Genomic DNA, 27,204 nt, shown 5'->3' with positions numbered 1-27,204 from the left:
CAGAGGGTGTTTATGGGGGGAAAAAAACCCAAAACCAAAAAACCTCCAACAAAATACAGATAAAGTGTGCTAGGCTAGATAAGGTGATCAATTTCTTCCTCCTAGAATGCCGTGCAGAACTTCTCATACCTGTTCTCCCCACGGAGGATCTAGGCATCTATCAGGAGTGCAAATGCCTTTGCCAAGGCCTCTCCACCCTGGCCAAACATTGCACAAGTCTTGCACAACCATGAAGTCCTATGGGAGGTTCGCCCTCCAGGCAGGTGATCCAGCCGCTCCTTTCTGCAGCTTATTCGTGGTTTTCATTCCCCTATTCTTTCACTCTGTGCAGAAGACTTCATGCTGGCCCACATCCTTAAGCTACTTGCTACTCCAAGATGTCTTATTTCCCTTAATATTAAGTAGGCAGCTAAGACTGGAGGCTTAAGTGAAAGTGTCTTCCAGGAGCATAAATTGGTCCCCTACTGGAGGGAGAGTGGGTACTGATGCTGGATTTGGAGGTTTCCCACACCCACACAGGAGAGGGCACAGGGCTATCCCTGGGGCAACTGAGGCTGGAGAGAACTGCCCCAATCCCAGCAGCATAGGGTCATTCCCTTTCACAGCGAACGCCACTCTTTTTCTCAAATATTCAAAACAGCGTCCATGCTTCACTCTGAGGCTGCCGCTTAGGAAGACTAACTGGGCCCCATAATTACAGTTTTCTTTGCAGGAAGTAAGCACTACAGCTCAGTGTTATTTTCTCTGTTCAGAATGTAAATGGGGCAGGAGTGAGGGGTGTTCACTACCCTCATATTTATAGCTTTCTATTGCTTCTATATTTTGTATCCTTGTTTCCAAAAGCAAAAAGCCCTAACACGAATTCCACAAACCATCATGGCAATGGAATTTCAAGTTTTTCACCAAATTTCTCAGCTATGCAGCAGCCATGGATGAATGCACATAAAACCTACTGGAAGTGAAGGTGCACATCCCAGTGGAGTTTGCCTGCAGCCGGTGGCAGGCGCAGAGAAAATGGGGGTGAATGTGGCCTCCCTCGCTTGCCTGATAGCACTGGCCCACTGGCCAGCGTGCTCCTGCCGAGCAACGTGAAGGCTCGGCACCTACCCTACAAGTAACCTCTACTGACCCAATGTGCCTCGATTCTCAGTTGAACTGCCAGGAGGTTGCCACAGACTGGGTCCCCTTCACCGGCTTCCTGGTCATTCTTACACTGAAAGTACTAGGGGTTTTCCCATGAAGGTTCACACCTCTGGTGTCTCCCCCAGTCTCTCAGCCCCAAGGAAACACCCACATTAGCAGAGTTCATGCTCCTCTCCCATCTCCAGTGGATGGAGCAAAATTGCTTTCCCTCCAAAAAATAACTATGTGAAAAATTTAAAAAGACACAAATATTCTTATATAACAATAATGCCTTTTAAAACCTTTTCTCATCCAAGACTCTGACCTCACGCATCCTGAACCACTGCCCACTGGAGAGCAATGGGCCATCAGACCTCAGGGAGCCTTCTTCTCAGCACTTGAGTAGGGAGGGGGGCTCTTCCCAGGAGCCTGTCCTTAGGGGACTTTTCTGCTCCACCTGGGAAGTTCAGGTCCACAAAAGATAAACTAGACCTGTTTTCCTCTCTTTCAATGTTAAACGAGCTATAGACCATACCTAAATATTAAACAATCGCTGTTGATTGGGAACTTCCCAGCCCAGTACCATAGCTGAAGTCTGTAGCCACACTGAACAGGACAGAAGTATGGCTCGTGCCGGCTGTGAGACTGGCTCCAGCCAAATCCATTTTCAGTGCAGAGCAGGAACATTCACTGGTTTTGAATTTCCCTACCCTTGACATTTAATGAAACAGGCTCCAAACAGAGGACTCTGCCTCTCCTGTTAAGCCTTTTATAAGGTGCAGTCAGCTTCCCACTTACATAGCTGCTTTTAATACATGGCTTTAAACCTTACTGTCTTGGCATCCAGGAGTTGTCCAAAGATGACCAGTTTTCATTCTAACCAGCTCCAGTCTTGCCCACCAAGGGGCGTCATCACAGCCAAAATGGGCAGAGATGATGTCTTTCCTTTTCTTGTGCTCCCGACATCTACATGCTATTCCCAAACCAAGATGGACTGCTCAAAGTACGTATACTATTTAGCCAGGACAGGCGATGTTGTGAAGGAACCTCTTTTTTTTTTCCCCTTTGGGGTCGATGTTCAAGTTTTTAACCATTAAATGATCTGTTCTTGCTGATCTATTTCATTTGTGAAATAGATGGCCATACCCAGTGGCTTTCAATGGCCAACGTGGTCACCGTTCTTTATTTACATGAAACTGACTTCCAGTCCCCTTTGGTTTCATTGAAGACCCATTCAGCATCTTGGAAAGCTTTCTTGTCTCCAGACATATTATTGGGTGAAGTTTTCTTCCTCCTTTTGCCGGTTAGGTTACAAAGGAGGTCTTATTAAAAAAGAAAAAAAAAAAAAAAGCATGATTGCAAGCATGTTCGGATAAAACATGGGCATTAGAAATGTGCAGAGAAATGTGAGTTTTCTTTTTCCTCTATGAAGGAGATCTCCAAGGTGGAGATGGTCAAGTACCAGAAAGTCTTTCTTCTCAAAACAACCCAGAAGGCAGAACCCAGGAAGGCCCTTGAAGGTAAAAATATAAATGCTCCCTGTAACAGCTTCCTGGTTTGGCCACAGACAGGCCTGCACCAGTCTGTTCTCAGGGTTATTTTCCCCACCTCCGACACACATACACCTTCCCTAGTGATGTTCTTTTCAACCCTGTCCTTGTGACCTCACTCCAATCTTCCCCTCAACCCCATCACATGTCCAGTTCAGATCTGAAATACAACGTCACCCATCACTTGAAAAGAATACATCCACGCAAACACACCACAGATGCTTATGCCCTCTCGTGTCAGAGATACGAGGCAGATGCGTACAGATCTGCCTATCTTACATGTATCCTTATGGAAATTACATTCTTTTCCCCAAATTTAAAAAGGTCTGTATTTTTCAGATAATGAATTTTTATGGAGTATCTACTACAGAAAGCCTTACTAAATACTATGGGGCACATGAGACATAAAGTCATAATTCCTCCTGCCCTTCCTTTTAGGCTGAGTACAAACAGCCAATGAAACAAGAGATCTCCCTATACACGTAATAGCAAGATTAAATACTTGGTGGTGGTGGCGGTGAGGGCCACACATTGTGTGGGCTGGCGGAAATGTGCAAAAGGTGGTGGTGGGTTATTTTAGAAGCCAGGAGAATCACACCTGATACAATCAGTGTACCTTGGTCATCTACAAATATAGTTTAGAACACTCCTGACCTCTGTAAAACTCTGCTTTTATTTCCATTTACTCCCTTTGGGAAACATTTAAGCAAGTGTCCGAGGAAGAGGAGAGTGGCAATGCCTCATACAAGTCACAATTTTCAGAGAAAAAAATGAATTATTCTCAATTATTCTCCCTGATTTATCAGTGAGATCAATTTTCTATCAGTCTCTCGTTTCACAAGAGCGCAAGAGAGAAATCTGTGGATGGCTTTGGGATTCAGAGATGCTACGTAAATTCAAAGTGTCATCACTGTTTAAGTACATGTATTCCTTCTGTCCGTTTGTTAAAAGACCTCATCAAGTGTGGACACGACTGCCTCTGGCACCTACTTGTACCTTTGACCAGTCTTACCAAGTGTTTATCGAGCACTATTTTCTAGCCGTCACTGAACTTAGTGAACTCAGTGCCAAATAATGGAATAACTAATTTTTGAGTAAAGTATAGCAGAAATGAATTAAATAAATTATGGTGGCCTTTAAAAATCTCCTTATTAATGTCATCTAAGCTTTAAACTTTTTAAGGGTACGGGCCCCTAGCCAAGGATCTTGCCTTTGCCTGGGTGCTGAATGAAGATGCTCGTTGGTGACCCATGAGGTCCCAGCACAGTTTGGGGTGGCTGTGTTTCTCATAGCTCCAAACCCACCAACCCCTTTCCTCCGAAGCAGTGGAGACTGCCACTCAGGCTAGGGTTCCTTCCAGATGTTAACAGATTGCTTTTGGTAATGTCTCTATTGTAGGGAGGCTAAATCCATTGGTACGGGTATAACTAATTTCAGCCCCCACTGCTGGGTAGGTATGGTTGTTGGGAGCAGTGTGTGAAAGAGTCCAAGGCCACCTGTGTGCTCAAAGGTGCTGTGCTTGGTTCATACTGCCTGTCCCGGGGGTGGATTGCATGAGGGATGGTCAAGGGCTGTGTATCTGTACTCCAGATACAATGGTAACAACAGAGGCTTTGGAATGAGGGCCCCAGCTTCAAATTGGGGCTGGATGACCTGGGGCAAGTCATTTTGCCTCTCTACAACTCAGCTCCTCATCTATAAATGGAAATAAGATCTACTTCACAGGGTTGATATAAAGTAGTGGTTCTCAAAGTGTGGTCCCGGGACCAGCAGCAGCAGCGTCTACCTGGGACCTTGTTAGATAAATTCTCGGGCCCCACCCTGGACCTCCTGAATTAGAAACCCTGGGGATGAGGCCCAGGATTGTGACTTCTGGTTCTGATGCATGCTAAAGTTTGGAACCCCTGTTATAAAGAGTTGTATATTAAGTTATAAGTCCTATAGTACTGGTTTTAAGGACAGAAGTCATGTTTTCCATCTGCTGCAAAGTGCCCAGCAAAGTGCCAGGCTTACCCTGGGTGCTCCATTCCAACTTCTTTTCCTTTCCTGCCAAAACACAAGCTGCCCACGCAAGAACTTAGGGGGTGGGTACGAGGAGGGGGGTGTGTATACAGTTCCAGGTGGAAAAATTAGATAGCGGAGCGGTTCAAAGACCTCGACTACCCCCTGGCCAGATGTCTCGGGGATTTCCTCCCCGAGGAGAGGGAAGGAGATGGGCCCAGGCTTCTGTATCCAGTGCCAACAGTGCTTATTCTCAGGGAAGAGAGACACTTACGCCCACACATGCTGCTAAAGCAGGAAGGGTTACAGACCATAGGTCCAGCCCACAGAGGGCTTGCCTTTGGTAAATCTCATCCAAAGAACAGCCGTTATTTCAGTCCCAAAGGTCTCCAGTCTCACAGAGTTTCACCTGCTCCACAGTACGAACTTTGAGAACAGGGAGTCTACTGACGTGCCCGCGCCTCCCTCCCTTTCACCTCTTAGGCCAACACATCTCACTGCACCGAGGTCCCAGTTGCTTCACAGGGATAAACCATGGGGCACGATTTCCACTCCCACACAGGCCCTCGTGTATGGGGCAATATATACATTAGGACAAATAAACTGTTCATTGTTAGGGAAATGCAAATTAGAACCACATGAAATACCACTTCCCATCCACTAGGATGGCTTTTAAAAACAAAAACAAAAAAACAGGAAACAACAAGTGTTGGTGAGGATGTGGGGAAATTGGAATCCTTGTGCACTGTTGGCGGGAAGGTACAATGGTGCGTGCAGAGGTTACGGAAAAGACTTGGTGGTTCCTCGAAAATCTAAACACCTGGGGTGCCTGGGTGGCTCAGTCTGTTACACGTCTGCCTTCGGCTCAGGTCATGATCCCAGGGTCCTTGGATAGAGTCCCGCATCGGGCTCCCTGCTCATTGGGGAGTCTGCTTCTCCCTCTCCCTCTGCCACTCCCCCTGCTTGTGTGGTGCTCTCTCTGTTCCTCAAATGAATAAGTCAAGTCTAAAAACAAAGAAACAAACAAAAACACAGGGGGCGCCTGGGTGGCTCAGCTGGTTGAGCGTCTGACTCTTGATCTAAGCTCAGGTCTTGATCTCGGGGTTGTGGAATTCAAAGCCCACACTGGGAAAATTTAAACATCGATCCAGCAAATCCACTCCTAGGTTTATGCCCCAAAGAACTGAAAGCAGGAACTCACACAGATATCTGTACACCCATGTTCCTGGCTGCATTATTCACAACAGCCAAAGGTGGACACAACCCAAATGCCCATTTAGGGAAGAACAAACAGAATGCAGTATATGCAACAATGGAATATTATTCAGCCTTTAAAAGGAATGAAATTCTGACATGTGCTACAACATGCATGAAACTTGAACACATTCTGCTAAGTGAAATCAGCCAGACACAAAAGGACAAATATTGTATGATTCCACTCACGTGAGGCACCTGGAGTAGTCACACTCACAGAGAAGGTAGGAGAGTGGTTACTGGGGACTTGGAGGAGGGAGGAATGGGAAGTTATTGTTTAATGGACTTTCCAATTTGGAAAGATGAAAAAGTGCCCCAGAGGGATGGTGCTGAGGGCTGCACAACAGTGTGAATGTGTTTAATGCCAATGACATGTACACTTAAACATGGTTTAAATGATAAATTTTATGTCCTATTTTTTTTTACCACAGTAAAAAACAAAACAAAACAAAAAAAGAGGCATTAGCCACCTTCAGCCCACGACCACCACCAAAGGAAAAAGACACCCACCACAATGTCAACTCTGCAGTAGTCCTTCAGTCTCAAAGTAAATGTCTTGAGTAAAAAGGACTCCAAAACATCTCCATGTTTGAAATCTAAAATGATAATGACAGCTACACCTTTTCGAGACAAACAGTCCTCCCAATTGACTTCCGTTTGCCAAGCTCTAAGCGCATCTGAGGTAAAAAAGAGACATTTAGCTGAAAATGGAGACTTGGCTGTGGCTTTCCAGCGTGTTCACTCGGTGGCTTCAAAATCCCCATCCTTCTTCCCGTTAATGAGGGTTTGCTTCGACCTTTCCATTAGCCCACAAACTACTATTAAAAAAGCCATTTATCAGATTAACACTGAGTACTGCAAAAGTCATCTGCAAGCAGCGTGCACTTTTCCACGTAGGGGTTGCCATGCCAACAGCGGCTCCATGTGCATTGTACAGAGGTATCAATTTCAACAAAGTCCTGCTTCAGAGTTCTGAGGACTGATTCAGTCTTGTCGTCCCTCCCCCTTTCCCAAATGTGCACACATGGCAAAGACCCCACCAAAATCAGGTAAGGACCAGGAAAGGAAGCAATGACAAAATTAACTTGCTAGATGTCTACATACTGGAAACGCTGTAGAGCAAGCAACATATTATTTCCTCTCACTCTTACCCCCCTCCTAATTCCTCAGGAGTACAGTCAGGGAATTTGATGTAATAACAGTCTCACCAGCAGTTCTAGAAAAGGGAGTCCAGGATGAATAAATCGAAGGAGAGACTATAATTAGGCAAATTTGGTGTAATAGATTATTGCCCAGACAGCAGGCAACTATAAACAAAATGGGGTAAGATACTTGAATTCTATCGGTGCTAATTTTGACTGCAAGATTTTTTTAAATGATGCCTGAGACGTTTTAAGTAAATGTGTTTAAATTGACTAGCATTATTGTGCTTTAGAAGGTTTAGATTTAGAAGAAAAGTCTGAAACAGAAAGCTCTAGTAAACAATTTGTCTTGACTCAAGAGTAGACCTAACATGCAATTTCCAACCACAAGCAATGAACTCCAGCCTCGTATTTAAACTCCCGATTAAATTAAAGAAATATCCAATCCAGTTTAAAAATGATTCAAAGAAACTTAAGCAAATGCTGTAGATACCTGGCCCTCAAAAGAATAGGAATCATCTTTCATCTTTACGTTGAAGTGAACTAAAGTCAGTGCCACTCTTGCAACCTCCATCAGCAGTGGAAGAGAAAGAGCTCATCACAACCCTTGAAAATATTCAGCTTTCAGGGCTGACATAGAAACATTGTATTGATACCATTTATTTTAGCTGATTTTTAAAAATCTTCTAACTGTAACAAATCTGAATGATACTGTATACATATTAACGTTTCCCATATCACGAATACACTACTGTGTAAAGAAGAAAGGGTGCCTTTTACAAGATATGGATTGTGTCACAAAACTTCAGAAGGGCAAAACCAATTAAAATTTTAGATGGAGCTTATTTGAAGTCTTGGGCACAGGAACACCACTGAAGAAAAACTTGTTCTCCCAGCCAGTGGCTCCTTGCTCAAAGCAGATATATGGGCCACACCAGGAGATCATCTTATCCAAAGTGAGACCCAGCCCAGCCCTGACAGCCCTCTGGTCCCTGTCTCATCAAGACAACCATGTGAATTATTCTAAGCCCAGAGACAACCCTACATGGGGTTAAAAACAAAAACAAAAATACCCTTTTAATTTGTAGTTATTTCTGGGATACCAGAGCTCACACACTGGTCAGGAATATGGGAGAGATGCTGCTTTTCAGGTTTGAGAATAATCTGTGGGCTGGTTATAGCTTGTTTTCTGAGCCTAGACACGTCAGTGAATAGGGGTTGCATTATGATCCATCTGTAAGTGGAACTTAATACAGCTATTTAGTAAGTCCACGAACTGTGAGAGCTAAGAGATAATTCTGATATATTGCTGTATAGAAAATGCATTTTTCACAAGATATAATATGATAGCATTCTGGATTACACATCCATATTTATTATGTAGAAGTATGTTCAAGGAAATGTTAACAGTGGTTACCTCTGGGTGGTAAAATTTTGCTGATTTTTAATCTTGATACCCTCTTGTACCAGGACTTTTTACAGGGAACATGTATACTTTTTATAATAATAATAAAAAAACTTAGCTACTTTAAAAATAATTTTACAGGAGAGACATGTGTGGGCACTGGTGTGTGTGTGTGTGTGTGTGTGTGTGTGTGTGTGTATGTGTGTGTATGTGTGTGTGTACATAGCTGAACAGTCTCCCTAACTACCCTTATGATAAAATCTTCCACTAACCACTATGGGGAGCACCGTCCCTCCTGCCCTCGACCCACAGGGCCCAGAGCACCCCTGGGTGACGTTTACACGTGCCCATCCTCCCTCCACATCCTGCTCTCCAGCCAGCAACGTCAGTCAGTGAGCTGCCCCCGCGCTGGGGCAGCCATTCAAGAAGCAAGGAAATATTATGCAAGAGCACAGGAAGTCAGAGGAGACAGGATTCTGGGCAGGCCTGGCAAGGAGTCTGTGTGAACTCCAGTGAACAAGCGGACTTTGCTCAGCGGGGCTGAAGCCAGCAGAAAGCCTTCCCAGGGCAGCAAGGCAGAGCCGTCCACCTCAGGTCTCTGGCCAGTGGGCGGCCATCCAGAACTTGATGTACCTGATTAAAGGCAGATAAACCCAAATCCCAATATTTCCACTTTTTTTGGCCCAAGTTCAAGGTGACTCCCCAACACTCATGCACAGTGACTCACCTCTGTCCCACAGGGCGCTCCCCTCCCCCTGGTATGACAGGAGTCCATTCAGTAATGTTTGCGCCTGCCCCTCTCAAGGCCCCGGCTGCCTAACTCAGGCTTGCTGCTCACTGCCTCAGGCCAGGTGGCTCGTGTCCATTGTCTCATGTCCGCATCAAGCCTGAGCACTCCAGATATGTTCATTTATACACACACACACACACACACACACACACACATATGTAAGTATCTATTCCTGCATAGATGAGTCGTGGCAGTAATAAGCCACCTCTAGCAGCAATTTCTATTTTCCCAGCCCAATGGAATCGGCAGGCAGGGGTAACAGCAGCACGGACTCGGAGGGAGTCCGCGACGGACTGCAGCACGGTTGTGGCAGGTGAAGGGTGCTCTCACTCACCCCTGCAGCCCGCCTCCCTCTCCTCTGGCATTAGGAGATGAGCCCCTGCTGCTCCTTATAACACAGCGGTTCCCTTTGTAGAAACCACTGGGCAGTGCGCATTCTGTCACACTGCAACCCCCTTCCTTCTTAAGGGTGGCCCTGCTGCTCTTCTCTGTGGCATCACTCCATGCCCCAGAGTGACTGCCATGTCTCTGCCCCTGTCCACTTTAACAGAACCTCCTCTTGGGGTGGGGGGCAGGAGTGGGTTTCAGGGAAATTGGAGAGGCTTCCTCTAGGCTCCCACTGACCACCTTTAACAGCTCATCCTCCTTCCCTAAGGAAGCACTGGAAACCAGGCTCCACTTGGACTTCACTTCGCAATGGAATTAGAACCCTAAAAGGGATCTCAGTGTCTGGTTCCCACCTACTGGCCCATTTTAAAGGTGGAGAAACTGAGGCTCAGAGGTCACTGAGCCAGTTAGCACTCGTCTTTCCTTTCCACCAGACCACAGAAATTCCACTAGATGCCTGAACAGGACATTCCCCTACAGAAAGGGACTAGATGTGAGTGGTGGGATAGACAGGACCAGACAGAAATGGGGCTGTGGTCTGAGGACTCCCACTCCCCTTTGCTTCTGTCAGGAGCAGGCAGAACCAGCCACATAGCGAGTGACACCCACCCAGTCACTGCCCCTGGCCTGACAATTGCTAATTGTGGTAAGAACCAACAGTGGTGTTCTCCTGGGACTCTGCTGTGTATTTCCAGACGCCACCAACACACAATGGCCCCTACTCCTCCGGTGTAAACATTGCCAAACAGGACAAACAATAACATCGCCACAGCACAAAACTCAGGTGCCCAGGGTGACAGTAGAAAGAGGCTGGGCCTGGGGGGTTTTAACACGGGCTCCACCACTTTCTGGCTTTGTGATCACATTGTTATGTCACCCTGGTTTCACCTATGTGATGAGAATGACAACTACTTTAATCTACATCATCAGCTTTGGGGGAAAAAAATTAAACACCAAACAAATGTAAGAAATAAAAGTGCAGAATTGAGGACAAAGACCCAGCAATCCTTGATTAATTATTTCACTTAGCAATTATTTCAGGAGCATCTAATATGTGCCTGGCACTCCCCAAACACTATGGATATGGTGGTGGTGAACAGGTCAGCATAGTCCCTGCCCTCCAGGATCTTAAAACTAGAGGGGAGCAACAGATAATAAGCAGACCAAAATAATAATAATAATAATAATAATAATAACAACAACAACAACAGCAGCAGCAGCAGCATGTGGGAAGTCTTGTTAAAAAAATAAATAGGAGAACAGGGATGGAAGGATGGAAGTTAACTGAGTGGGTCGGGAAAGGCTTCCCAAGGAGGTGATGCTGAAGCTGAGAGCTCAGGCTCAGGTCTGCTGGCTGGCCTGGGCATGGGGATGTGAAGGGCAGGTTCAGGTACAAGAAGCAGCAGGGATGCTGCAGAGCTGAGGCCAAGTATCACGGTCCCTGTGTGGCAGAGCCAGGGTCCTCACACCCAAAGCCTCTTCTCACTTCCAGTAACACCCAGGAGGCCCAGATTATTGTCATGGCACTGGTACACCCCCCATTTCTGGATCTTGCCATAAGTTACCTGACCTTTATTTTAAAGACCTTGGGCCAGGTACTCTGTCCCTTCATGAGTCCACAATTAGGTCTTACTCATAAGATGCAAAGCAGCAGGTGGGACATGAGCAGATGTGGTGTGGATACAGCCCTTTAGGTCAAGAGATCTGGGAGTGCTAAGTCAAAGCGAAATTCCCACTTACAACAAGATGGCGGCTGGCATGGACCCTCTATCTCCACAGGGAGGGGAGAGCAGGCCAGGCACGGAAAGGGACATGTCCCAAGTCAGACCATTTTTCAGGAGTCTTGGAAGTTTCCTTGGTCTCTTGGTGTTATCAGATTTCCTCTAGTCTCAGAGCATGGGAAAAATATAACTCATAACCCGAAATCACTGTTGGTAAAATCCCATAATCCTGAAAAGCATCTCCCTTCAGCTTCTCCTGAGACTCCCTTCCAACTACAGCCCAATCACTCCAACAGGTAACGATGTGCCGAACGATTATACTGCTGTGCCTGTTAATAATGATGCCTTAACAGACTGCACTTTATCCTTTCAAAGGTCTTTGTAGTGAGATAATGGTTGGAAAAAGGACTTTTAAAGTGTAATATGCTTTTTAAATGCATGGTTTTACTGAAACTCCAGCTCATTTCGACCTCATGACAGCACTCTTAGAAAGCAGTTAGTGTGTCTAGTCCCCCTTTTGGAATGTGAAACACGCAGAGAGGTTAAATTACCTGTGTGAGGTCACACAAGTCAGAAAGGGATCTAGAACAGTCTTTCAGACTCCTAGAGACTTCTGAGAGTTCCTCTGACCTTCACGTGGAGGCGAGCTTTGCCAGGGACACAAAACAAGTGAAGATTTACAATCTGTTTGGCAAATAAGTACCCTGGAGCATTTACAATTGGCAAAACAAAGGCTAAGAAATATGGAACTCTTGTGGTCATCCTTTGACACTAATTTTGGAGGCAAAGAAATTCAGGTGGGTGAACATTTGTCCCTTTCCAATATAAACACGTGCCCTGCTGTGGCCCAGAATATCTAACTTGAGAACTACAGCTGTCGTCATTAACCCTGTAATATCTGAATCCACGTAAGGGGCTACAGGTGGTGCAGAATCACAAGGCTTATGTTAATCTGACTGTGGCAAATAGTTTCAAGTGTGTTCAAACGAAGGGCTCAGGAAAGAAGGGATCGACGTTCACAGTCGGCTCAGACTCCTTTCCGCCTGCATTCTCTGGGCACCAGGATTTCCCAAGGCCCGGAGCTGGCCAGAGGCTATGGTGACACACCACCACCAAAGGTGCCCGAGTCCCCTCCCCTCACTGACCTAAGTGGGGAGAACAGTTTGCTGGGAGTTCAGCAGAGGCAACATCGAAATCTTTCAAAGGAATTTTTACTTTGGAAGGGAAGGGAAAAAACACAAAGGAATAGATATGGTATATTCACAGACTCCAGACCCCAATGGTGTAGGCACAGATGACAGGTCAGGACACCTGTCTTTTCCTTCCTGAGGCCTACCTGGAGCTGTGGTTAGGTAGATGCCAAACTCAAACTTCTAGCTCTGGCCAGATTTGAGTAAACACCACTTTCTGGCCAATGGGGTTTCTTAGGATGTCCCTAAGGCCGCTTCCTGGGGATTGCTCAAGGCCCAGACAGCCCTATGTCTGGGCTGCCCTGGGCTCTGCAGCTGTCGGTCCCCTGCAGTCCCACATAGGGAAGGCTCCTTCCAGCTGCCTCCAGAGGCCCTTCCCTGGGTTCAGGCCCAGTGTTCGGCGGCCTGCACGGAGTAGGTATTTACATGATGACTGAGCACATCACTGAATAAAGCTATCATGCCAGCGCTGGGCAGCAGTTTCGCAGGTTCAACAAGCACTTACTGATGACTGAGGGGATGGAAAAGGAACAAGAGGTGGAGACATGCACGCGCACGATGGGGTTAAACCGCAAGCCAAGCACATTTAGGAGCTATGACCTCCCTCAAAATACCATCGGACAGCACGCACTGAAGGGACTCTGCTGGTCCCCGGTGTAAGGTCCTCCCCAGCAATTCGGGATTGCTGGCCAAGGCCCTGCTCACAAGGGTCCATCCGTGGCCTCACACGCTTCTGAATACCTCTGGGGGAGAGGTTATACCGCTGGGGGAGGGAAAATGCTCCAGCTGCCGGAGCCAGGTGACTCCACAAAGACAGCTCCTTTTCCTTCTCTTTTGCCAGCATCTGCCCAAGAATATCAGAGCCCAGGCTTCAGGGAATGGTGTTGCCACATAACAGGAAAGGAGAGGTCAAGGCACGGCTCGGCTGCCGCGCTCTCTCTGCACGAGGAATGCTATGAGCAGTTATTGGTAGAGACTGGCAAAAGGGGTGGACTGACTTGGATGTGGCTGTCTATCTTCCTGTAAATAGTGGTGTGTGGAAGGGACTTCCCTATCTTTCTACAGTGATCAGACTCAAAGCCCTAGAATCTGCAATGAGAGAGAGCAAGCAGGGATAGAATCCCAGGTTTATCAAATTATTAAGGGGCTAGAGACTTTACCATCAAAATGAGAATGCCAGATAAGGGTCATTGCGTCCCTCCTCAGAGCCTGAAGGAAGGCATTTTAGCATATGGTAAGCTTCCCCTTCCAGCTCAGGTTTTATGCACAGGGAGGCATTTATTGCCCTGAGGGATGGTACAGTCCAAATAAATCTATATATACATTCCAGAGTGATTCAAGCACATTGGTAATGACTGATTTCCTAAGCAATATGAGGGGGGGGGCATTTCTAGTCTTTGAGGTCATTCTGATGGAAAAACGATCACAGCCTCCTCCAGGCACCCTGTGGTGTTCACATGAGAGCCAGGCTGCTGGTTGGCAGGTAACAGAGGTGTCCTGAGCAGCTCTCCCATGTCTAATTCTCAAGAGAGGCAGACACTGCTCCTTTTGGGGCCCCTGCCCCAAAGCAGTCCGGAGATTCCATCACAATATGACTCAAGAAGGAGTATTCCTATTTCCCCCATACCAGCCCAGGCCTGGTCCTCACCTCCTGCCCGTTGACAGTGCTCTGGACTCAGCTGTGGAAGGAGCCAGCTCACCAGTCCTGGCATGCCCAACCTGTTTATTCCGGCCTCTTCATTTGACTTAAGCTGTTCACCCCAACTGGAATGCCCCATACCCGTATGCCTATCTAAGTTCTACCCAATGTTCAAGACCTAGACTTTAATGCTCCTTTGTTAAAGGGCCCTCTAATCAATGCTGACCGCTTCCCTTTCTAACTATTCGCAACACACTGGATCTATTTCCCCTCATGCACACTCCCTTGATTACTAATATGCCTCTGTTTGCTCCATCTTTTATCTGAGCTAGTTTCAACTACCCAACAAGATGGTAGCATCTTAAAGAGGGGCCTAGGGTCCCCATCAACATAACCATCTCGCAATGTTTTAAACAATTTTAGGAATTCTTTAACTCAAAACGAGACTATAATCCCTGAGGGCAGCATCCATCTAATGGTTCTTTGTAACTTCATTGCATGCATGACACATGAATGTGGCAGGTAACCTATAAACGTTTACACACAGACCTCACTACAGGCGAGTTGGGTGATCAAGGAGAATAAGCTGATCTGAGCAAAGGTTTCTGCCTGTGCCTCTAACCCTCTGTACTAAGCACCCCAAAATAATTACTGAGTCTACAGAGAACTACTACACACCCAAATGTGGGCCTGTATTCTGGGTGCCGTATATGGGAAGAAAGAACAGAAAAAGAGGACTGTCCCTTGTTCCCCATGGCCCTCTACCCCCAAGCACCACCCCCCAGACTGGGGACCAGTCCCCTCCCCTGCCTCTGTCTCTCCTCAAATCCCTTTAGCTGGGGAGGGAAGAGGAGGAGAGGGGAGGGGAGGAGACCTGCCTTCTCCTGAGGCATCTGTGAGGCCCTGCCCCCATGGGCTCCACCCTTTCCTGTGGGCTTTCTTTTGTTAAACATGTGTTAAAATCAAAGCTGAATAAAACTATAAGTTTAATATGAAAAAAGAAAAGAAAAAGATGACTGGTCCAGGCTCATGGCTCATGAAGGCCTTACTACCTAAATGTTGTCAGGGACAGACACGACACAGACACACACACACACTCAAAAGCAATTTATAAAAGCATCATACAAATAATAAAATACAGACTGAAGACTATGTAAATAAGGGGTAACCAGCGTGCTGATCAGGGAAGGCTCCCCAGGGAAGGTGACTTCTGAGCTGAGAGCTGTGTACTCTCCCGCACACTTTCCCATCTGGCCTTCTAAACTTTGAGACTAAAGCTGGACTACTTCGTTGTTTGGGCTGGCACTCGCCCTGGTGTGTTGGGCATTCCTGAAGTCAAGCTTTAACATAATACTAGCCTAATGTTTGCATTTTATGTAAAATCGTGTATCAACAAGACCTGCCACTGGTTCCCCCAAGTTTTTCTTTTCCTTTTCCTTTCTTTTTAAAGGAAAATGAGTAAAGGGCTCAAATCTACATGAATGAGAAAAGCAGAACCCAAGAGGCAGGCTCTCCAAGCAACCCAAGGGATAGCAAAAAAGCAATTCTATGATTTTTAAAAATGATGTATGATTTTAGGGACTCGAAATATGGAAAGTATGACAGGAGCACAGCAGAAAATGAGGTATCCTAGCCCTTAAGCAATACGCAATCTAGTTGGAAAGACAAGAACAGGTAAAATGTCGTTAGATACCAAGGAAACAGAATCAGGCAGGCTCTTTGGCAAACCTAACGAAGAGCCACGAAGGGGTGGAGGGGATGTGCCAGCATGGGAATTACTGTGGAAGGCTTTGCTAGAGTGGGAGCACTTGGACTCGCCTTGGAAAGTGGGAGATATTTGAGTAGAAAGAGAGGAGAGGGGGCGCCTGGGTGGCACAGCGGTTAAGCGCCTGCCTTCGGCTCAGGGTGTGATCCCGGCGTTCCGGGATCGAGTCCCACATCAGGCTCCTCCGCTATGAGCCTGCTTCTTCCTCTCCCACTCCCCCTGCTTGTGTTCCCTCTCTCGCTGGCTGTCTCTCTCTCTGTCAAATAAATAAATAAAATCTTTAAAAAAAAAAAAAAAGAAAGAGAGGAGAGGAGCATCCAAGCTGGAAGGACTAGGTTGAGGGAATCCGGGTGGGAAGGAGTCCTGTGACCTGGGGGGGAAACAAGCTGTTAGGGCAGAGGGAGGGGGCCTGCATAGCTGGAGTTCAGAAGCATGTCCGGTGAGTGTGGATGTGGGGAGAGAGCTGGGGTGGGTCCCTTACTGTTAGAGTGAGGAACTTGCCCTGCCATGCAGGCTGCCCTTGGGAAGTAAATTGGGCCAAGGATCCATGTCTTCGTTCAGGCTCTGAGCAAAGCTAACCCTTGGAGACCTTTAGGGGAAACACTCAAATCCACAACAAAAGAAACCCTTTTCCCACCCTGAAGACTCTCTGTGCTCTGAGGACATGACAACCCTGCCTAAAATAGGGGCAGTATCAGCCCCATGCAAACCTCTTCGGAGAGGGTAGGAAAGCTATTTTAGTAGCCAGCCTGCTTCCCAGCCAGTCAGATAGCAGGGAAGTGCAGGGCACCAATGTCCATGGAGCGCCACAGGACTCCAGAGAGTGGGGCCACGCAGTGGACTACAATTTCCTCTGACTTCTTGACTACCCCAAAGGGCCTCGCCTAATGGGATGGGCACGTCAGCGGAGCCAGGACCTGCAGGGTGCAGGCAAGAAAGCCAAAAGACTGAGAAGGGCCTGGTTCCCATGCCCCACCCACCATTAATTCCCCTAAGTCCCTGGTATAGAATAAAAGACAGACTCCTGCTGCATAGTGATATGGTCACATTTATAGAAGCTCCCCTCTCACCAGCGAAATGTGACCTTCATACTTTTCTTATCTTAATATCTGGGTAAACATTTGTTGTGCAAGCACACAAATAAAGGTTCTAAAGGTGAAACGTGGTGTGTCTGCTAACACCGCGCTGCTCCAACCCCAGGCACCAGAAAGCCCTTCTGGCTTTGCAGAGGACTTCTCTCTCCCTTTACCCCAGGCACCAAAATTAGCTTCCTCAACCTTAGCCAGTACTGGAGTGAATACTGCCATTCGAAAATAGCATCTGAGGACTCTTGGAAACCCAGGAGAGAAATACAAGGGTGCAGTGGTTTAGATACTGAAGAAAGCAGTTTCACTGGAGTGCTCTTTAAACTGAGTGTATAGGAAATAAGCATTATCAGGATTTACTCTGGAATCTTTGTTAAGTGAATGATAGTCGTCTAGCTCCCTGCAGTGCCCACATGGCACATTTTATACATCCTGGTTTACTCTATTATGAACGACTGTCTTCATTCAGAAAAATATTGTAGAGATCATGTCCATAAAAGAGTGTTTACCAAACGACCTGTGCTTGAACTCCAAAATTTTACTTTGCAGTCTTTTTATTTCTAGAATAATCTGTAAAAACATCTTGGGTCCCCTTTTCCCAGATACTCGATCATCCAGAATTGATTTTTTAAAATTTGTTTTAAAGTTCCTAGGAATGGATCACCAACAGTCCCTCACAAGCATAATTTTCTGTTGTTTCCATGTGGAATTCATAAACAGAGCAAAGCAACCGATTTTTTGGTGTGTGCTTAAAACCACTCTTTCCTGCAACCCCGTATGACGTCTTTTTCCAGGACAGTCTTTCTCAATACTCCAAAGTGCTTCAGCAACAGGAAGTTGTAAAGGTGGGAAGGAGGCCTGTAAATATTTGCTGTAATTACTCATTAGTAATGAGAATAGTTACCACTGAAGTTTGAGTCACCCCTTTTGTGCTCTTGGTTCTTTATTACCTTGTAACAGGAACCCCAGGGGATACCTAGGGTCCTAACCTCACCAAGGACACCTGGGTCCAGTGGTAGGTTTCACTGCAGACAGTGTGGTTTGCTTCTGTCAGCAGCTCAATTTCCCAAGTATAAAATTAGGATAATGTTTTGCCCTTCCTTCCCCCTGCCCCCAACCCAGGGGCAGTCAGGACAAATATTATACACAGTGATGACAAAATATGAAAAAATTTGTTTTGAAAATGTTGTATCAAGAGTACAACACATGTATCTGTTAATACAATGTCGAGACACAGAGAAAGAGCACTGTGTGGCTAGACACACAGCACAGTGACTTAAAAGATTACCACCAACAATATCCATCTACTTTAACGGATGTATTTTAAAGGATTTATAGAATGCTTCTGATTGGTCTCAGATTGAGGCCACATATCTCTTATTCAGAGCAAACCACTGACACCCCATAAGAGCAGGGAGCTCAGACTGAAAATGAGATTGACAGAGTCAACTAAAGTCACAACCAAACAACTAAAGTCACAGAGTTGATTAACTTCTACAAAAACCAGAATATTGGCTGTACCCCAGCATTTGCAAGAAGCCAGCACAGCGATGGGGGCTACCTTCCAGCAGCGCCATCATGAGTCTGGCATAATGGAGTCATTTTCCCACTCATGGGTTTTATTACACAGCCTAACCCAGTAAAATCACTAATCTGCTAAGATTCCTAGAACTAACCTCTTAGGTTTGATTTTTAGTTATTTATTTTTATTGGAGGGTGCCATGGAAAGGGGATACAGGAAGTCGCCGGAGGCATATAAGAAGAGAGTTCTAACAATCCACTTCCAAGGCTTTGTAGAATTGGGAAAATGCCAGCTGGGTGTGTGACAGATAAATACACTGTTTTTAATGGGTCATTCTCCTTACTAACGAACCACCCTTTCTGAAATATCTTCCCATGTGAGAAAAGAAACTGATTCCCAGAGTCATTATCTTGCACAGAAGTTACTTATAACGTTAAAACTGACGACTTTTTCCAAATTAAGGGGGAGGTGTGTGCCTCCTGGGAACATGTGAAACTTCTGGTGGTCATGCCATACTGGAAAAGTTTTGCTGATGTACAAGTGGCACCGAGAAACAGCCTGAGGCCGTCAAGCAAACCAGTATTTCTAGAGAAACTAGGAAAACAAAAGGCCACCTACAAATAGATAACATTCTAACCCATTCTGCACCTGTCTCCTTGGCTCCAGAGGTCTCAGAGGGCCCCACCACTCTTCTGACTTCATACTTGCAGGCCAGCCTGTGGCTTTCAATGAGCAGGACCAGACAACTGGCAACAAATTGCACCCAAACTCTGCTTGGAAATGACAGAGGCTGTGAGGGGCACATACCCATGCACGACTTCCACACATATGGTGACATGCAACTGCCAACAGGACTTGCTTCTCTCTCGGTTATGATACGTGTTGGTGCACCTAAGTTTTACAGCACGGGGAAAACTCAGAAAACCCTTCTAGGCTCACGGTGCAGAAGCCAGTGTTGTGATGGCTGTAGAGAGCCCTCAGAGAGAGGGCTCCGTAAAAATGCGACATATTATTATTGCCACAGTCTTAGCTATTCTTTATTCCCCCATCCATTCTTTCCTTCCTGTCCTTGCAATTTCAAAAGATCAAAAGAGCCAGAGGAAGTCTTGTGCATCTTGATTTGGAGATGGTTCTTCAGAAGCCACAGAGGAAGACTTCTAACAGGTCCTTCTGCACAATGGAGTCTGAAGGCTAAAGTAATTATTGAAGTCTTGCCACCAGTGCAGGGTGGGAGGTGGAAAGCTTTGAACTTCTTGGGGGCAGCAGAGAACCGCCTCCTGTCAGAGTTGAGGGAAACCCACGAAAAAGATGAATTTCCAGGACTGCCAAGTCCACCCTTCAGATCTTCTATTCCTGTCTGTGTGTGAGGTTCAATACAGTGATGAGTCACAAAAAAGTAATTACTATAATTACAACTACAACAGCAGACGCGGTTATCATTTATAGAGTACTTACCATGGTCGGGCATGGCATTAAATACGTCACAGACAGCTTAGAAAACGTAAGGGGGAATGGACCTCCGGGTAAATGTACAGACTCTAGAGACGCTTTGCCCAATTCAAATCCCACTCCCACCGAGCTGACCTTTGGCAGTTACCTTTCTATATACTTCAGCTTTCCTGTCACTGAAATGGGGATAATAACAGGGCTTATGCCACAAGGTTGTTAGGAGAATTAAAAGAGTTAATCCAGGTAAATTCTGAGAGCAGAGCCTGCACAAAGGAGACTAAAATGTTCAGGTTTTATGGTTTTGTACTACTGCATATATGATTCTCTTAAGGACACATTCCTAGTACATAAAAGGGCCTCCAAATAACTGTGTGAGGATGATGGAAAATGTGAGGACAAATTTTCATGGCTGTTTTAAGAAGCATTAAGAAAATGAATCACACCATGGGGCGCCTGGGGGCTCAGTCGGTTAAGCATCTGACTCTTGATTTCAGCTTGGGTCATGATCTGTGGGGTGTGGGATGGAGCCCAACATCAGGCTCGTGCTGGGTGTGGAGCCTGCTTAAGATTCTCTTTCTGCCCCTTCCCCCCTGAAAAAAAAAAAAAAAAAGAAAGAAAGAAAAAGGAAATGAATCACACCAGCGCTAACCCTGTGCTTTGCGCCCACTCCCCTTCCTTCTATTCCCGAAGGCAGCCGTGTAGGTGGGTAGACAGGCCAGCCAGGTACAGGTAAGCTTAAGGTGCACCACATAATCTTTCCTAGATACACACACACCAAATCCTCCCCCATCTCAAGACAGCGAGAGACAGTGGGAGAGACATTGGCAGTGTCTTGTGGGAACTGTCTGGGACCTGAACAGAAAGGTCTTGAAATGTAAGACAGTCACCAAATCAGACACTGAAGAACAAGGACTTGTCTTTTTTTGTTCTTGTTGTTAAGATTTTATTTATTTATTTATTTGACAGAGATAGAGACAGCCAGCGAGAGAGGGAACACAAGCAGGGGGAGTGGGAGAGGAAGAAGCAGGCTCACAGCAGAGGAGCCTGATGTGGGGCTCGATCCCATAACGCCGGGATCACGCTCTGAGCCGAAGGCAGACGCTTAAGGACTTGTCTTTTTCAGATCATAGAACCTTTGAAAGACTATTGAGAGCTGCGCAGATTTCCCTCAGGGAAAAAAAAAAAGGCTTATATACATAATATTTTGCACCCAATTTCAGAGGCTCACAGACCACCCCCTGAAGCCTATTCACAAAGCCCAGGTTAAGCAGCTCCCTCTCTCTTCTTGGCCTTCTTGAAGTCATAGCTGTCTGCACTGTTCTCCTCAGAGGGACCACAACCTCTATCCCTATCACTCCCTGAATTGTACTGGACACTTCCTCCCATGCCCCTCACCCAAAAGTTCTAAAGAACAGCAAACATTCATCTTTGGGGCCTTTCTGTCCATAATAAGGAAGTACACAACAGGGAACACTCCTGAACCCCCCACCCTTTCTCTGCTCTCATTACCCCCAACCCTGACTACCCCCATTTGACCCTACCAGAGCCAGTCTCCATGCTGGTGGTCAGCGTCTGCCCTGTCGGATTCCAGGGAAAACTATGGATCAACTCTCCCACCCACAAACCCACACAATACTTTTCAAAACTGTGTGTGCTTGTATGTGTGGTTACTGCCTGACGTGCTATGAAGAGCTTCCCATCTTTAGCTTCAAAAGATTCAATTGCAACAAAAAAGTTACATGTAAGCTGCTACCTAGCTATATATTTAGGTAAGCTTCCTTACGTGTCCTCCTCCCCCCACCAGTCAAACTAAGTGACTGAAAGCCCCGTATCTCCTATTTCTTAGTCTCTTCTTTAGCATTTTATCCAGAGTAGGAGCAAGTGTTCAACACACATCTGTTGTCTTACTGATTTACATCAGGGTGTGAACAGCAGGGCTGGTTTTCATCACGAAAACGGACATCATGGGACTGGGGGCTCTGTGAGCCAACACTGCTAACTTCACAATATTGGCAAAAACCCTACCAGGTGGACTATCAGTGGTGAACTATCAGTGAGGGGCACTACCAGAGGCAAAACGGAAGCTTCATTAGGTTAAAATGAAAAGTACGTAAAAAGCAAATACTACTGGATAGATTTCTTGAAAAGGAGAAAAACCTAAGTCTTGAGATAAGTCATGACAGCAAGTATTTTCAAACGTATGGGGCTGAAATCCTGGAGCGCTGAGAATTATCTAATTGGTTCCTTCTATCTGTAAACATTTTATACAATAAATTCCTAGAGAGTTGAGGGTCACCCTACACACACTTATACAAACACACACACACACACACACACACACACACAGGCTGATTTACATTCAAAGTGAATTAAATAGTTTGAGTCTCACAGTTTTCACTCCTAGAGAAAATGCCAACTTACTCGGCAAAGGAATCAATCTCGCAGCTGCTTGAATGTCTCTGCTGACAGGGGTTCTCTACTGCAGAAAGCAATCTGCTCTGCTGTGCCACAGCCCTTGCGTTGGTTTTGTTTAATGAGGTCCACATAGAAGTAAAACTTTTTTTTCTAAGTGAAATAAAGGGAGAGCACTAAGACAATTCAAACTTCCCAAAGTTTGTAGGCAATGGAACCTGTGCCAATTCTGCTTCCTATTTTGCAAAGAAGCAAACAGAACCAGTGCTGCTACAGCTTGAAGTCTTTTATAATTATCTAGAAGAGCAAATCTCCTTTCTACAAGGTTCAGTGATTTGGCAGGGGTGGGGGAGAGGGCACTGTAATCCTTTGGAAATCATTCCCACTGTTTAGAGGCATTTCAGGGCTGAGGATACTATTTTGTCAACAATTGGGAAATACATAATTAATTGCAAGCAATGAACCGGGGTTCTGATTCTTACCAGCACTAACTTTCCTTGTGCCTGGAAAAGTCACTGAACCTCTCTGGGCCTCAAACTAGATGATTTCCATGATCCCTTATAAAATGATTGTTAAGCTCCCCATCAGCAACACGGATAAAAACCTGAGACCACAGCATTCATTTTGAACTTTGTGAAAGCTGTGTGAATTAAATGAGAAATGCCTGAACCTAGAATGTGTTAAACCAATGCCTTATCATCCCTGCGTTCTGATGATTTCTGGTGATGCAGTGGACAGAGATATCAAATGATAAAGGAATATTTATAGAAAATACATTTAAATTGAGAAAAACTGCCTAGCAATAGTTTTCCCATTAGAATTGGGAAAAGATGGGCTTTGATTTTATTTTAGCAGAGGAACAACTAAGTCCAGTTGGCAGGGGGAGGAGGAGCGAGAGTAGTTTGAAAACTACTGGTCCAGATGTCTCCAATTCCCCTTCCACTGCTGGCCCTGCATTAAGTGACCTAAGCATTCCAGAAAGGTGCTCTGAGCTGGGTCTGGTTTTGGAGAGGACTTTGCTCCTGGATTATCCAAAGATCTCATTTACATTCACCTGAACCACTCTCCATTCCCCACACACCTAAGGACTTCCAAACTCTTCTCTCCCAGGGAAAGAACTCAGAAATTATTTTATCAGGAAGTGAGACACTTTCCAGCTCTTTTTAGGTAGACTCCACACCCAGCATGGAGCCCAATGGCCGGCCGAGCTCAAGCTTGAACTCACGACCCTGAGATCCAGATCTGAGCTGAAATCAAGAGTCGGATGCTTAACCAACTGAGCCAGCCAGGCACACCAGACACTTTCTAGCTCTTCACGGAATCAGGAACCTTAATTAATGAAACCCCCACTTCCACCTGACAGACGCATACAGAAAGGTAAGTGTGTGCAGTACCCTTAGCAAGCTTCCGTTTCTGAGCATCTCGGAGATCATGGGAATGCCCACTACCACCAAAATGCACTTTGATACCCACCGTGGAAGCCAGCCAGCCCGCCAACACTTAGAAAGCAAACTCTTTATTATTAAACATTAACATATCCATCGAGGCATGAACGTTTTAGAACAAAATAATCCTACCCACTTCTTGAGGGCTGTTGTTAGAAGGAACACTGCAAATGTTCTGTGCATCTTGACTTTGGGGAAAGAAACGGCTCTGCCGAACCAGTAGAATGACAAATCTGAAGAACCAATGTGCAGAATCACCATCACAAGAGCCCCTCCAGCAGGCATCACACTGCCCTTGTGAGGAGCTTCTGGAAAGCTAAGGACAGACACTTAGATGACACGCTAACTTTGAATGTATCGGTTCACATGCTAATTACACCTTGGTCCCGCAAGGAGCCTGCAGCGAACAAATAGCCAGACGCGAAAAGTAAATATAGATTTCAAAACAGCCCAACAGGAACTGGACAACCCTTCACGGGACTCTGAAAGGCGAGGGGCACACTGTCTGTCCCGCCCGTCTGCAACACAAACAGCCAAGCACGTCGGCGAGGGGACACGCTTGGCGCGACCACCAGCTCTGCGCCGCAGCCCCGCAGCGGCCTTCCAGGCGGCTCACCGGGCCGTCCCCGCGGCGGTTCTTAAACCCGCCGCTCTTGAGAGTAATTCAGACTCTGATTACCCAATTTCTTTCCTTCTCCTATTCCATCTCCCTCCCTCACGAAGGAGGCATTACAGCACTTCGAAGTAATTATTTCCCCCGCTCCCAAGTTTCTGGCGACGATTAATATACATAACACAAGGACCCGGCGCGGAGCCGCGGGGAGAAGCTAACACTTCACACAACTGTTAAGATTGCCATCAGGCCCCACCTCCGCGATTGCGACAGTCACCGATAGGCATCACAGTTGTATAATGCACCCTAAGTTCCCTCGCCGGCTCCAGAGCCCAAAGCGCGCTCAGAAGAGCTGACTCTAATTTTGTTTTTTGGTTGTTCAGTCATTATTATTGGCATCATGATGCAGGCTATGTTGGTTTTATAAAATGTGTTGGGATCTTAAGGTCTCTTTCTTGCTTTGCCACCCTCAAAAGACACAGGCCCCCGGGGGAGCTCCGAGGCCCCGGGGGCCCACGCTCCCTCACCGGTCTCTGGCCGGGGGGCGCCACAGTGACGCGGGAGGGATAGCTGCGGCCGGGAAGGGGTAGCCGGGTCCCCCAGAGACCCAGGAGCGAGGGCCCCGGCGCCTGGCCAGAACGCTTGCGATTCGCTCGGGTTTATCAAATCCTTATCGGCGCCCCGAGGTGGGAACCGCCGCTTTCCACCAGAAGATACACGGTTTCTGGCGAAGGTCCCACAGTGGAAGTCAGAACAAGAGCAAATCAACCCAGGCACTGAGCTCTCGGGGCCAGTGACCCCCTCCCTTCGCGGCTCGGTCCCCCATCCCGCACGACCGCCCCGCAGCCCTGCTGATCCTCCGCGGCTCAGGCCGCACGTTCGATTCCATTCCCCCCGAAACCCAGCCCCGCCAAGCCGCCGCCGAGGGCGGGGTTGAAAATTCCAGCCCACAGGGGCAGCCCCAGCGGAGACCAGGGGAGTAGGGGGCCAGTCGGGAAGCCTCGCACGATCGCGGGAGGCGAGGACGTACCCACTCTTGCGTGGCCGCGCGGTGTGTTCACACCCGAGCCGGGAGAGGGCCGGGCGGGGAGCGGCCGGGAGGGGGCGGGAAGGCAGTGAGAGTTGGCCGGAGTTGCCTCTCACCCAGTGCCGCGAGGCCCGCGAGGGCAGACGGGCAGATCGTGGCTGCCCTTCTCTGTCCTCTTGAGAGAGAGACACTGGGACCTGCCGGGGGCATCCAGTGTCTCCATTCCCTCCCCGCACACCAACGCATCTGCCCTCGCGAGGCAACCGGCCCACCACACAACTCTCCTCCCGAGTCAAGGTGCGGGATCAGGAAGGGGGTTTCTCCAAGCTTCAGTGGGGTCTGCAAACCCTGAGTAGGGCCCTTTGCTGCGTCCTGGCCGCTCCGCCTCCAGCCCCTGGCCAGTTTGGAGCGCAGTGCGAGCACAGCAGCTCATTTGGAAGGACCCGTGGGGTCCCAAGGAAAAGAGACTAGTGGATGATGCCCCACATGCGAAACCTGAGAAAGTTGAAAGTTGACTTGGGTCAAGCCAACCCAGAAATATTTCAACATGCTGGCCACATGAGTTTAGTGCGGGGGGCTGGAGCGGTGGCGATCTGGGAAGGTTCCGCGCGCCACAGCCCCTCCGACCTCCAGGGTCATCTCCCTGGGCCTCCTGGCCTCATCGCGCGCGCAGATTCGCGACTTCTTCGGCCCACAGAACCCTCCGCTGCGAAGCCGAAGCGCCGCGTCCGCAGACAGGGCACCTGCTCTCCCCCCTCAAAGCCCTCCACACCGATCCTCAAGCCTCAAGGACCCCTACGGACTCCTCTCCTAGCCGCTCTCGGTGGCGCCGACCCCGTGCGGCGTGGCCATCCTCCTCAGACCAGCTCCCTGGCCAACGCAGACGCCCGCTTACCTTTTCTTCTCCTTGTCAGCTGTCATTGTCGCCGTGCCGCTCTGAGACGCCAGACACCTGAGCTCCCCTGCCGGTGGGGATTGCTGTCGCCGCCTTCGCTCTGGCCCTTGCCTACTCCTTGTGGCCCAGGCAGGTGTTAAAGGTCCTAGGTGCTCGCAGGTCCCGAGCGCCCCGCACAGTCAGGTGGAAGTTTGAGTGCTGCTGGCTAGGTGCGGGGAGGAGGGTGGAGAAAGGTGCCGGGGAGGAACCTGCACCGGGAGGCGGGGTCGGGGAAAGGAGTGGGAGGAGGCTGTCAAACCCAAAAAGAGGGCCGCGAGAGCGGGACCTTAGTTCCTTTTTCCCGCGAAGAGGAGTCACTTTCTGGGTTTTCAAAAAAAAAAAAAGAAGTGGCTGCAACGACTGGAGTTGAAAGAGTCCAAGGCCGGGCGGGCACGACCGCGGAGATGACCATACAGTCTCAGGACACTGCCGAGGATTGTACAGCCGCCTCAGGACAGCGCTGTGTTGGGCGCAGGGGCTGCGCCGCGGACCGCTCTCAAATGTCCGGCTCCCGGGGCCGCCAGCCCACTTTAAAAACTCCTGCGGCTGGGCGGGGGAGGGCGCAGGGGGCGCGGGCGCAGGGGGCGGGGGCGGGCGTGCGCCGGCAGGCCCCGCCCCCGCCCACCCCGCCCGCGGCGCGGCGCGGCGCGCGCCCGGGCAGCCCACTGCGTCCCGGCCAATGGGGAGGCGCGGCCGCAGCCTCTGCCCTGACCCCGGCCCGCCCCCTGCCCCCGCGCTCTGCTCCGCCGCG

The 27,204-nt window shown here is 47.9% G+C and overlaps 1 protein-coding gene across 1 annotated transcript in view; it reads right to left on the bottom strand.

The window, feature by feature from the left end:
• EPAS1 (endothelial PAS domain protein 1) overlaps positions 1–27,017 on the bottom strand; it is an 82,591-nt gene extending 55,574 nt beyond the window's left edge. Inside the window, exon 1 of the mRNA XM_026486635.4 lies at positions 26,415–27,017. Coding sequence (XP_026342420.2) covers positions 26,415–26,440 — 26 coding nt within the window. The 5' untranslated portion in view covers positions 26,441–27,017. The remainder of the gene's footprint in view (positions 1–26,414) is intronic.
• Positions 27,018–27,204: the final 187 nt, after the last annotated feature.

Source organism: Ursus arctos, unplaced genomic scaffold (assembly GCF_023065955.2).
Source record: "Ursus arctos isolate Adak ecotype North America unplaced genomic scaffold, UrsArc2.0 scaffold_8, whole genome shotgun sequence".
Classification (NCBI taxonomy): Eukaryota; Metazoa; Chordata; class Mammalia; order Carnivora; family Ursidae; genus Ursus; species Ursus arctos.
This window is presented reverse-complemented; position numbering and strand designations above follow the sequence as displayed.